Genomic DNA, 13,234 nt, shown 5'->3' on the forward strand with positions numbered 1-13,234 from the left:
GACGTCTTACCTGTACAGAGGTGAGACAGGTGTACCAACCCTGAAGCACGGCAGACGTCTTACCTGTACAGAGGTGAGACAGGTGTACCAACCCTGAAGCACGGCAGACGTCTTACCTGTATAGAGGTGAGACAGGTGTACAAACCCTGAGGACCGGCAGACCTTTGGCTTGAGGATCTGGCAGAAGTCATGGAGCAGAAAACACACAGGAGTTCTTTTGTTATTTGCCTTTATTCAAAACACACACTGATGACCTGAAGAAAAAAACATCCCTGAATGCCTCTTAGTCACCATGGTAACCAGCCTCCAGAAGGGGGAGCTAAAGCACGGCAGAGAGGAGGAGCCTGATAGGTGATTTCTCCTCTAGCGTTTTGGTCATTTCTTATATTTCTGTTGGTGTACGGATCAAGAAAAGTAGTTGCATTTTTATGCTGCAGCTCTCAGTCTTCATCTCTTTGCTGAGTAAATATTTTTTTAGGATAGATGGATTGTGTTGCTGACAACATAAATACTAAAGAAAAGCCAAGTCAGGGAAGCCTAGACCAACGGGAGCAGCCCCAACATGGTCCTCCCAGACTTCAACTGCGTCTCCCACGATGCATTTCATGTTCAACCAGCTCAAACTCAACAGTGATGCCAAAGACCGGGTGGGCTCTGGTCTATGAGGTCACATCCTGTTGTTTGCCGGGCTCTTCCTCAATGGTCCTGCTACTCCACGACCGTCTTCTGCGCTCCGTACATCTTGCCAATGGACACCTAAACACACACATGCACGACAAAAACACACAAGGTTTAATAATTCAAGTTGAAAACGTTTTTTGTTTTAATAGATAAAAGACCAAAAAAACAACATTTTTTACAGCGGAAACAACCCAAGCTTCATATCAGACTCCCCAGGACTCAGTTAGTAGTAGTAGTAATGTTAAAGTCCATGTTGGTAAATTGAAGAAAAAAAATAGAGAAAGAAGCACAGTGGTGGAGGAATGATGATGTGGGATGTGATCTGGGCCTGAACACATCAGGTACTGTTCTGACGAGTCATGTTAATCTTCACATCTGTAATCTTTTGTGACTTAAAAATAAAAGCCAAACTGCCAGATGTAAAGCGGGAGTCCTTTCTGAAGGCGGCGTGTACTTCCTGTCTGCGGGTCAACAAGGCGGAGCTGCACTGTGAGCTCAACTCGCTCCGCCTGTGAGTGTGTGGCCCGGGGGGGGGGGGGCACAGTTCAGAATTGATTTAGCCTTTTTTTTTAGCACTGAAACAAGACAAACTGATCCCAGATATGATACGTGCACACTCACATGCACCAGCGTTCTGAACAGAGAGCTTCTAGGCGAGTCTGAACACACAGTTCAGATGTTTGACCCGAGTGTGCTCAAGGACACATTTGTGTTTTTTTTCATTTACCGTCTGACCCAACCCGACATTATAACCTGCAGCTCCACCCTCCATTGCCTAAAGCTCCACCCCTCACACCTGCTGGTGCAGACTCAGACTTCCCAGTTCTTAAAAATGTTTATCATCCAACTGTTTCCAGCATCCATGGATCTCTTGCATAAACACAGACAGTCCCATAAATGAAAGAAAATCTTGTTTTTTGAATTCTAGATTATTATCCTTTAAAACGAGAAATGTTGCTGGCAGCTGACTTTAATGAGGAGAAAGGCGGCTTTGAACTGACTTTCTACACTCCAACACAATACTAATGTAAGGTGTTGCATAACGGTGCAAAGCAGCTTTCCTCAGCGACACAACCAGTCGATTTCATTGATTGTGTAAACATTTCACTGCTGTATCAGTTGCATATCAGGACAAAGCAGCTTTTTTTCTGCTTCAGAATCTACTGGAACTACGTTAATTGCTTAAATGGTTTAACCGTCTGAGCTAAAGCACCAGTGCAACATGGTTAATCAAATGTTTAAAAATCACCCGCTTAATGTTTGGTTTTCACCTCCAGAGCAGCAGGTGGCGCTGAAGATTATATAACTGTGTCAAAGAGGACCATTTTTGTGTAAGCTATAAAAAAAGTATGATTCTGTTTAATTACCATGGCGCCGCGGTTACCATGGTTACCATGGTTACCATGGCGCCGCGTGTGTGGCAGCTTATCTGGGCAGCTCTACCTTTTTGTGTTCCTTACTTTGCGTTTTTTAATATTTTCTTCCAACTTATTTGTGTTTTTTGTATTTTTCAATAACTATTACAAAGTTCTGCGACAAAGGACAGGAACATTATTACTTTTGTTTTTTTATTTTTTCTCAACTTTTTGAACCGGCCTGGGGGGATCCGTTAGGATGCAGCTCCATTGTTTACACTCGAGATCAGCTGTTAGCTCTTGGACGAGTTGAGATTCTCCTCGCTGGAAAGCCAGATGTTCCAGCTGAAATACGGAGGAAACGACGAGGCTGCAGAGCTGGAGTTAAACGCCGGGAGAGAAGACGGAGGTACAAGCCATGTTTACCATCCGTTGCTATGGGAAACGTCCGCGCGCTCTCTAACAAGCTGGACGAGCTAACAGCGCTCATGCGTCTGCAGCGGGTGTACCGTGAGAGCAGCCTGCTGTGTTTCACCGAGACGTGGCTCCACCAGGACATGACAAACTCCGTGGTCTCAGTTACTGGATTCACGCTGGTGCGGGCGGACCGGAGCGCGGCGCAGAGCGGAAAGAAGAAAGGCGGTGGTCTGGCGGTGTTCGTGAATGACAGGTGGTGTAACCCGAACCACATCACTGTGAAAGAACAGCACTGCAGCAAGGACATTGAACTGGTGGCAGTCAGCGTTCGGCCGTACTACCTTCCACGGGAGTTCTCCCATGTGCTGGTGGTGACTGTTTACGTCCCTCCGTCGGCTGACGCTGCTGTCGCTTGTGAGCGCGTGCACAGCACCGTGTCCCAGCTGCAGACACAACACCCGCAGGCCCTGATCCTGATTTCTGGGGACTTTAACCATGCATGCACCCCCCTCTCCGCCACCCTGTCCAACTTCACCCAGTATGTGAACTGTCATACGAGGGACAGAAAAGCTCTGGACCTTTTCTATGCTAACATCAAGAATGCATATGCTTCTGCCCCCCTCCCCCCTTTAGGACGCTCTGATCACAACCTGGTCCATCTCTCCTCTGCGTACACTCCAGTGGTGAAACAGCAGAAACCACAGATTAAAACGGTGAAGATCTGGACTGAGGAGGTAACAGAGCGACTAAGGGACTGTTTTAGCACCACAGACTGGGACGTTCTCTGCAGTCCACACGGGGGGGGGGGGGCATTGACAGTCTCACTGACTGCATCACGGACTATGTCAATTTTTGTGTGGAAAACAGTGCAAACAAAATCAGTGCAGTTTTTTTCCATCAACAAGCCCTGGGTCACTCCTGAGCTGAAGACCCTCCTAAATGAGAAGAAGAGGGCTTTTCTCTCTGGGGACAAGGAGGAGCTACGCAGAGTACAGAGGGACCTGAAATACAACATCAGGAAGTGCAAAGACGCTACAGGAAGAAGCTGGAGCAGCGCCTGGAACAGAACAACATCCGTGATGTGTGGAGGGGTCTAAAACACATCTCAGGACATGCTGAGGCTGGAAATGGTCGCCAGGTCACAGGTGACCAAGCCTGGGCAAATGAACTGAACCTGTTCTTTAACAGATTTGATTCTGCCCAGCCCCCAGTCTCCACCCACTCGGCCCCCTCTTCACACCTTTCCAGCTCAGGCGTCTCCTCCCAGCTGCAGCTGTTACCACCTCGGCACCAAACAGTCCACTCTCCCCTTCTTCCAACAGAAGCAAAGGGACCCCCCCAACGACTCACAGGCAGAGCTAAGGTCAACAGGCTGCAGCACGGCCAATTCAGCCTCATGGTTTCCCCTGTAGTGACTGGGTGGGTCCTCGGAGAAAGTGCAGACCAGCCAGCTGAGGTCTTTACCAGGATATTTAAAATTTCTAAATGGCGTTTACCATCGGAGGTTGACCCCTCTACCTCTGGACCACAGCCCACCACCCCATTTAATGATTCACTGTTCCAGTTCTTTATCGTCTCAGACAGAGGTAAATCTCAACTGTGCCACTGCCAAAAAACACTAGCATCAGCAATCTGAACGACTGGTTGGTCTGACACCTGAGGTCCGATGTCACGTCACGTCCTGCTTCTCACCCACATTCCATCCACTGCACTTCCCCCTTCTATAGCTAACAGACTGAGAGGGAACGCCATCTCCACAGGGTTCCACATCACGATCCCCACCCAGAACCGCAGGCACGCTACCCCCCCTGTTGACCTTAGCTCTGCCTTCAACACCCTGACAGAAAAGCTGCTTTTCTGTCAGGGTGCTTTTCTGTCCAACCAGGCCTCAGCTCTGCACAGGGCTGTGCACTGACTCCCTTGCTCTACACCATGTGGATCTGTGATGCCATGTTTGGTGACGTCAAGACAGAGGAGTCCAGAAGCTGGGAGGGTGGTGTGAACAGTAGAACCTGGTCCTCAACATCTCCAAGACAGAGGAGGAGACAGTGGACTTCAGAGGGACGAAGATATGAAGGTAAAAATGCTCCAAAAAGAACGCGCTTGTAGATTTGATTTGAGAACTTGTAATGTAGAATGTGAAAACTTGTGCATCAAAAATCTGCATCTGTGTGTAAAAATCTTCTGCTGTGAACTGACAAATTTCCATTTGCATGAGTTCATTTAGAGTTACAACTTCAAATCTGTGATTACAACTGCTCAAATGTGCTTCTGTGTGTGCTCGACTCTGCTAGCTCAAATCACAAGTGCGCTACAACTGTGCTCTGAATTCGGACACATTCATTGCGAGAAATGTGGTCCGCCACAGCCGCGGGGAACGCGTTGATCTAATCTAATATATTGTTTTCAAATGTTAATACATATGATTTTATAATAAAGCTACTCAATACCACTGGCCCTGTTGTCCTGCTACAACAAAGATGATCTTCCTGTTGACGGTCCGTCCGCAGCCGTCTCGCTACAAGTCTGCATTTAAGCACGAAGAGATCATTTCTCATTAAAATGCAGGAAAAAACTGACTTTTTTCTTTAGAAATGCATTTGTAGTTCACTCTCTGTGTTAATACAAAATGACTGAGATACTTGCTGTCACATTTGAACGTTTATCAGAAGAGTTATTGAAGCAGGAAGTCCGAATCTGTGAAGACCTTTCTAACTTTCCCCAAGTCCTCTGAATCCTGCACTCTGATCGGTCGACTCCGCCTCCTCTAACCCCCCCGTTCCATTTTCGGACACAGATCAATTTTGACACAAGTTTCTCGCAAGGAATGTCAGAATTCAGAGAGTAGTTGTAGCGCACTTATGATTTACGCCAGCAGAGTCGAGCACACGCAGAAGCACATTTGAGCAGTTGTAATCACAGATTTGAAGTTGTAACTAAATGAACTCATGCAAATGGAAATTTGTCAGTTCACAGCAGAAGATTTTTTACACACAGATGCAATCTGCATCTGTGTGTAAAAATCTGATGCACAAGTCTCACATTCTAGATTACAAGTTCTCAAATCAAATCTACAAGTGCGTTCTTTTTAGAGCATTTTTACCTTCATACGAAGACAGCTTCACAAACCGTCTGTTTACTGCTTTTAAAAGCTGATTCTTAGATGATTCTCCACGACAGAATCAGCCGATTCCCATTGATCGGGTAAACCAGTGGTTCCGATCCGAACCGAAGGACAACTGGTACCGGGTCGCAGAGAGGAAAAAAAACATGAATTAAATTTATTTTAAATGTAACCTGTCTATAAAGGAAGTTTTATTTTGAAAAATTGCTGGATTCTCTCCACCGCGTCTGACTCGTTTTTGACGCATGTCAAGTCGCTCGGTCACGTGTGGAAAATCCATCCATTACATTCTTAAAGCGGCTGCAGCAACCGCTAAACTGAAACCTCCAAGCTGGCAAAGTTGACAAAAAACAAACATATTTGGAAAGTTCACTTCACGCTCACTTTAGTCTGGTACATGCATTAAACTGGTCTGTGACCTGGAAAAGCTTGGAAACCACTGGGGTAAACGGTCCGTTGTGTCTAAGAGTGTGTGTTATTTAGATGTTGTTGGGTTAAACTGGGATGTGTATGTATGGGTGAAACACACTAGTGAAACTGGAAACAGTCTTGTGGCTTCTGCAGAGGCTTGCTGAAGAGAGCAGAGGTGTGATCAGAGCATCGGCGGTCGCTCTGCTCATCTGCTGTACAGACTTGCAGCGTGTGTGGTGGTTTCACTGCAGCTCCAGCAGGGGGCGCAGTCCCTCCACACACCCGCTGGCCCACAGCTCATCACTTATTCTGCCGTCAAAACATTCACACACTCTCACTCATCGAGGAGCTCCTTCTGGAGGAGCCCCCCCCTGCGTGTGTGTGACCTCCTGATTGGCTGCGGTGAGGCGAGGGAGGCAGGGAGGGGCTGGAGGTGCGGCAAGGCGAGCGACTCTCTGAACCAATCAGCAGCCAGGAGGCCTGGCTCTCATGTAAATTGTTGCGGCTGTGGCTCCTAACAAAGGGATGGCCTCGCTCCGTCTCATCGTGTCTGCCCCCCTCAGTTTGCCGACCCCCCCCCCCCCCTTTTTAGCTGCTGCCACTTTGTGCCTCATGAATAATGAGAGGAAAGCTGCTTTGAGTGTGCAGCATTAAATCCTGCCATGTTTCTGCTGGGGCTCAGAGTCTGAGATGCAGAGCCACAGACACTTTTACAGGTTTTGTGCCCCACCTGACGACCATTGACGCCCCCCCCTCCTCTTTATGGTAACCTTACAGATTTATCTGAATAAAATCCAGACATGGATCCATGAATTCTCCTGAAGGAAAGAATTCTCCATGGATTCTGCAGCAGGTCCTTCTCAGAATGGATCAAAGTGGAGTGAGCCGACAGGAGGGTAAGGTGGGCATCAGGGCTGGCCGTGCCTACAGGCAGCTTTAAGATGCTCAATCATGTCTGGATAGCAGGCGGTGCACTGATCCTTGCTGACACCATTGGATCTACGTCTGTGCTGGAAATGCTGCAGTGGAAGACGTTGTTTCCTGTCAACCAGTCGGACCCCGTGTGGGAGAAAAGGTTGAAATGTCAAAGAAAGGTCACAGAATTTCTGGTAAGGGTCCAGAAAAAAAGGTCTTTAGGCAACAATCAGATCCTGACAGAGGGGAAGTTTAGATACAGTTTGGCAGATTGGAAAGAGGCCTCCTGCCCTCTGTGGACTTTCTGGTCCAGACCTGATGCTGCTCAATGGACTTCCAGCTGGCTGACATGGATAAAAAAAACAGCATAAGAAGAGCCCCCACAGAGCTGGGGAGTTAAAAAAAATACAACTTGAAAAGAAAGAAAAAGAAAATGAGGGAAAAGCAGACACAAACGAAAAGAACCCAAAAGACGAGAAGACACAGACAAGTACAAAGCCGTCACTCTGGGGCTCAACGAGGCCTTCGGGGGCCATGAGGCCTTCAGCTGTTCATGTGCAGCAAGAGGAAGGGGCACGTGACCCCTCAGGAGGAGTTCAGTAGAGGCAGAATGATGAAGGGGACCTCTGGTCTCAGAGCTGATGGTGAGATTTGGTTCATTTCAGAGGAAAAAAAGCTTCATTTTGATTTTTAACATCATTCATGTCACTGATGTCCAGGACTGAAGATTCAAAGCAACTGTTTTTGGAACGCCACTTCCTTCAAGTATCATGTGGACTTACAGGAACCACCTAAACATCCCCCTGAAGCACAAATAGACCCTCTCCCAACCTCTTCGACAAGTTAATGTTGCTTCTTGACCAGAAGGAGGAGATTCCACATCTCAAAAGCCAGATTTGGTCTCCGAGAATTTGGCTCCTCGTGCGGGGAGTGAGCCTGCAGGAAGGCAAACCCATGAACCCTACAGGTCATGTGGTCACCAGGTGTTGCTGACCAGCCCCCCCCTAAGGCCCGGCCTCCGGGTGGAGCCATGGTGACCCCAGCTCAGGGAAGGCCAGGACCTGATGTTACCTCCATAAGGTTCTTGTGAATCTCCGTTTGTCTGTACCAGGACCAGTTTGCCTTAGGAGACCCTTGAAGGACAGTTGACCTTGACAGGATGTCCTCCTGAGCTCATTCAAGCCCCCCCTACCTTAAGGTGACATTTGACATATGGAAAACAGCATTTTTTTTTTTTACAGCCCTGCTCTAGTCCTTTTCACAGCTGATTTAACTCAACAGAACTTTGATCTTCGTTAGAAGTGAACAGTGACAGCACACATATGGTTTGGCTCCTATCAAGCTTAGTGCATGTGACGTGCACTCCAGTGAGAGCCCCCCAAGAGAACTTTATTGGATGCTGTGTGACCAGAACGAACATTTTCCCTGTTCTTTCCATCCAGATGAAAGGAAAACACGTTTTTTCTGCCTGCAGGCGGATCCAGCCGTTCATTCAAACTACTCCAACGAGATAAAGAGGCGAAACCGCAGCAGAACCACACATCCAGACCCCCCACACACAAACACACAGCAGCACAGCTGGAGAAGTAATTGTTTCTGTGGAAACCCACTGGGCAAAGGGAAGTTAAGAGATGAGAAGGAAAAAAGGAGGGAGTTTATTATTGTGAGAAAAGACGACGTGAATCCTGCAGCTCCGTGGTTTGGAGGTGAGGTCGCTCTGAAATGGTGGGGCGCCCGCCTTTCATCTCCAGAACTTTATTGGAGAACATTAAAACTTGTAACCGCCACTGATCAGTTTTCACAAACTCTGTGGGCTGTAGCCGACAGCAGAGATCACATTTCCAGTTTGGTCTCTTCCCTGCACACAGCTGAAGCTCTTATTTCTCCAGAGACGACGGCTGCAGCTCTGCAGCAGACTCATGAGGTCCAGACGCTTTTATCAGAACCCCTCATCTGAGCTGCTGTAACGCAAAGACTCGGACATTCCACCCAGGAAACACATTCTAGAGATGAGTGTCACACCTTCACGGCTACTAAAGTGAAACTTTTAGGAGTGGCAGTAAACAGCAGACTCCACAGATTTGTTCCTTCTGTAAAAGAAATAAAAAAGCTTAAAGAATACGGCTGACCTGATTAAAAAATAACGTCTTCAGTGATGCAATAGGGAATCTGTTGGGTTCAGATCTTTAACAGCCAGAAGTTGCAGCTAAACTGAAACACTTTGGTTTGACTTTCAGTAAAAAATTCATCACGTCTGTGAAAGAAAATGCTGTTAAATTTAGACAAGCAGGCTGGATAAAAAAACGACTAAACAGCAGGAGTAGAAAACGGGAAGAAGAAATGAATAAAGGGGGAGAGAAGGGTTGCCAGGCAACAGTGGGACGAGGCAGGGTAAGAAGTTGGAATTTTGTGGGAATTTAAGAGGTTTATGAATTGAAAGCATTGGCTGTTTATGAGAACTGGAGGAGTGAGTGTGACATCACACATAAATGGTGTTTGAAGGCCCAAAGTGCTTTACAGACTGACCAACACTGGCGCCAACCTATAACCACCATGAGCAACGTGGGGTTCAGCGTCCTGCCCAAGCACACTTCGACACATGGGGGGGCAAGGCAGGAACCTAAGATCTTCCGAACTGGAGTACTTCAGTGGGACGGCCGTGGGGCTTTTATCTCACATTGGTCGGTTGCGATCAGACCAATCAGTAGGCTGCATTTGGAGTGGCGTTCTGCCTGCTGTCTTTAGTTTGTCCTTCACAAAGCTGCTGGGTGCGTTTGTGAGTCAGACACTCAGCTGATGAATGTTTGCGACAGACGGGGCAGAGTGGGGGAGTTGGACCACAGTTTGTCTTTTATTAGAGTGAAGCCATCTCCTCCGCCTTCTTCTCCTCCTTCATTATTCAGACCTCCTAAAAAGCTCTGCAGGCCTGTTTTAAACCGCGCCCATCTGTCTGACATGCTTCTCCTCCATAGGAGCTTCGCATATACTGCTTTGAAACACCATCTTTGTAGTTTTAAAGTTCTACTCCGATCATCTTTTGATGACGTTTTTAGCCAAAAAAAAAAAAGTTTTTTCTTCTTCTAGGACATAGTTTCTGCAGAGCGGCAGGACTTTGAGTAGTGCGGGACTGTTGGCACGGAGTAAGCCCACCCACACTTCGGCCGAATACTTAACCTACCTCTACAGCTTCTCTCTACCTCTACCTTTAGCCCTCCAAACAGAGTTATGGAAAACGCAAGTTGTCGCTCATTGTGAAACAAGTGAAGAAATGTGTCTCTCTTCCCCCCACATGTGCGCCACGGATCACCCTACTGACGGACGGGTTAACTAGCCTAAAGCAAGTTCCTACCACCCCTCCCAAAAAAAGCATTGGGGACACCACGACAGCTTCAAATGCCCCTACAATTGGAGTTGTAGGGAGCAGCAGTAGGAGTATGGGAAGAAAGTGCATAGCCCTCATCAATCAGCTTACAGGCTCTCCTGCTAGCTTACCGCCCCTCACAACCCCAAGCTAACAGTAGCAGTGCAACAAAAATGCTGAGCAATATTGGAGGTTGGATCCAGATTCCAGCTCAGACCAGGAAAACCAGGACATTCGTGGATCTATTTGTCTGACAGTGGATGCATCAGAATGGAGCGGAGCAGGAAGCTTGTGGCCCGCTTAGCGTATTTTCTTTGTCACAACTACAATACTTTTGAAATTGCTTCTGATTCACAACAATTTAAATAAAGAAATACTCAGAGCTGCAATTTAAGCTTAATTTTCTTTATCTATGTCCTCTATCTAAAACCACCATTTCCATCTGAGTGGCTCTTTAAGTCTTCTGCATCCTTGTAACGTGCAAACTAAAGAAACTCCTTAACATTTTACAATCTTTTAATTCTTTTTTTAGGGTGTTTTCAGACTAGACTCATTTGGTTTGCTTTAAGTGAACCAGAGTTCATTTGCCCAATAATCCGGAGCAAATATTCAATCTGAAACACCCGAGCAGACCCTGATCCAGGACTAGAAATTGGTCTTGGAGCCATATTTTGAGGTGGTCTCGGTTGGTTTCCAATCAGACTGAGCATCGGCTCGCTCTTTTCCTCAGTCTCAGTACAATCCGTTCCCAGAGTTGAGCAACTGAACCAAAACGGCCACCATACCAGAGTTCACCAGAGTAGTAATGTAGCAACAGATGAGCCGCGGACAAACGTAAAGCAACGATTGTCGTGTTATCAAACAGACAAAAGGGTCGAACTGTTTATTTACTCAATCCAAACCAAATTAAGTGGACTGGGTCTCTGTTTCTAGTCTGAATACGCCCTAAAAGGCAAACATAATTTCAGCTTTGTATTTCGAGGTGTATTTTTCTTCGGTCTCCTCCCTGAGACAGGCCTGTGCGCTGCACCAGGATGGTTAGCGATGTTGATAAAAGTTCCCCCCTTACAGCTGTTTTATTTATTTTTCCAACACAGCATTTCTAAAAGAGAAATAAAAACTGAAGTGGACCAAACCAGCTGGAAAATCATGCAGCTCCAACAACTGCTCATCCAGAGGCGCTACAGCCTAAAGTAAACTCAGACCAGGACAGGAAAAAGCAGAAAAAAGTCAACCGGCCAGTCGCACCAGTTCACTGACATTCATTAATGAACGCGCTTCTTCAGATCCTCACCAACAACATTTAACATTAAACAATCAATAACACAGGAACATCCATAATGTATAAGATTTCAATAAGCTAACGACAACATTTGATTCAACTTCCAGTAACTGAGGAGACCAGGAAACACCAGAAGTTATGGGATGGAGAAGCTTCAGGTGTGAGCTTTGTGCATTTGACAATTTGAACCATCAGTTTTAGTCATTGAGACTTGATCACCTCTGCAAACAGACCATGAATCCAGCTGACACCCATGTGGCTAGAAGACCAAAGTCACACTCTGAGGACTTCTGCACCGCTGAAAGGGGACATCCCTCTGGTGGTCCTGTTGGAAATGAGAAAAGACCCAGTGGCACGTCTTCCTTTAATGAGTCTGTGCGTGGGTGAAGTCCCACCCTTTTTCCTGGTTCCTTAATTGGCTGAAATGACATAAAAACTCCGCCCACTTCACATGTTTTCAATAAATGACCTGCCCGAACCGCAACACTAACACGGACTAATCGCAGTGAGGTTTTAAGACCAATTAAATGCAATTAGGTTTGAATGTTAAAGCTTTATTCAGAGCTACACGTTAACAGCGTTACAGACTTCCTGTCAGCACTCATCTCTGGCTCTCTAATTAGAGGCCGAAGAAAAGAAAGAGGCAGCCTTTGGAGGAACTCCTCGTTATGTTTGTCAGTTGTGTGTGTGTTTGGGGGGGGGATTCCTGTGCGTGTCCGGACCTCCCTGTGATATCTCGTTTCAGTCTGTTGCATCCAAAAGATAGGAAGGAGAAAGAAAGAGAAACGATGGCGCTAAATTCCCAGCATCGTTCTGCCATTACAGATTTGGGTTTTCCCTGCACTTCACCCATCACTTCTCTTCTTCATGGTTTCACGCTTTGTCAGACCCATGGAAGCAGAGAGAATACACTTGCATTTCTCTGGTCTAAATCTTCCTCACAACATCCTCATTTGTGAAAGGAAGCGAAGCCGTAAGTTTACATCTGACTGCTGCAGAGGGCGGCGGAGGAGGAGGAGGAAGAGGTTTCCTCTGGAAAACAATGAAAGTCCAGCTTTAGAAAATGCTAATCTGACTTTGATGATTCAACATCAATTTGAAATTATTAAATCTGCTGGAAGGATGACACAAATCGGAGCATCATCTACATCCAAACTAAATTTGATTACAGAATAAAAAAGAAGATTTTGGAAATATCTGTGTTATAATTTTTCTGCAGATCAACAAAAGCCACATTCTTGAAGCGTTCAGAGTCACAAGGCCACTATTCCCAATTCAGTTTGATTCAATAGTTATTAATTTTGCAAAATCACATTTAAAAGTATGAAACTAATATAAACAAAATAGTTAATATTTTTTAAAGAAATTTAGAAATACAGTTGTTATTGTCTGTCTGTATGTAAAGATCAAATAAAAAAGAATTAAACAGTCTGTTTAAAATCTGGTCTCACTCATTAAATTCTTTAACAGCAATGCAAGAAATGAAAACTACCAGACAAAAAGAATGTATGGGATTGCATAGGAACCTGATGAATAGGAATGAATATTGCTGTAAAATTAAACATTAGAATTTATTTTATTTAGATTAACAAGGTTTCACATTGATTCCATTCATTTTTATTTAATATTCGGAGGAAAGTCATTTCATTTAGTAAATGAAAAATAGTTTTCCCGTAATCAGGTGACAC

At 45.9% G+C, this 13,234-nt stretch overlaps 1 protein-coding gene across 1 annotated transcript in view; it reads right to left on the minus strand.

Annotated features, from left to right (window-relative positions):
• Positions 1-212: 212 nt before the first annotated feature.
• Positions 213-13,234, minus strand: part of lyrm4 (LYR motif containing 4) — a 42,063-nt gene continuing 29,041 nt past the window's right edge. The window contains exon 3 of the mRNA XM_004080814.4: positions 213-756. Within this exon, the coding sequence (XP_004080862.1) occupies positions 709-756 (48 nt within the window). The 3' untranslated portion in view covers positions 213-708. The remainder of the gene's footprint in view (positions 757-13,234) is intronic.

The sequence above is a fragment of the Oryzias latipes genome, chromosome 20 (genome assembly GCF_002234675.1).
Source record: "Oryzias latipes chromosome 20, ASM223467v1".
Lineage (NCBI taxonomy): Eukaryota > Metazoa > Chordata > Actinopteri > Beloniformes > Adrianichthyidae > Oryzias > Oryzias latipes.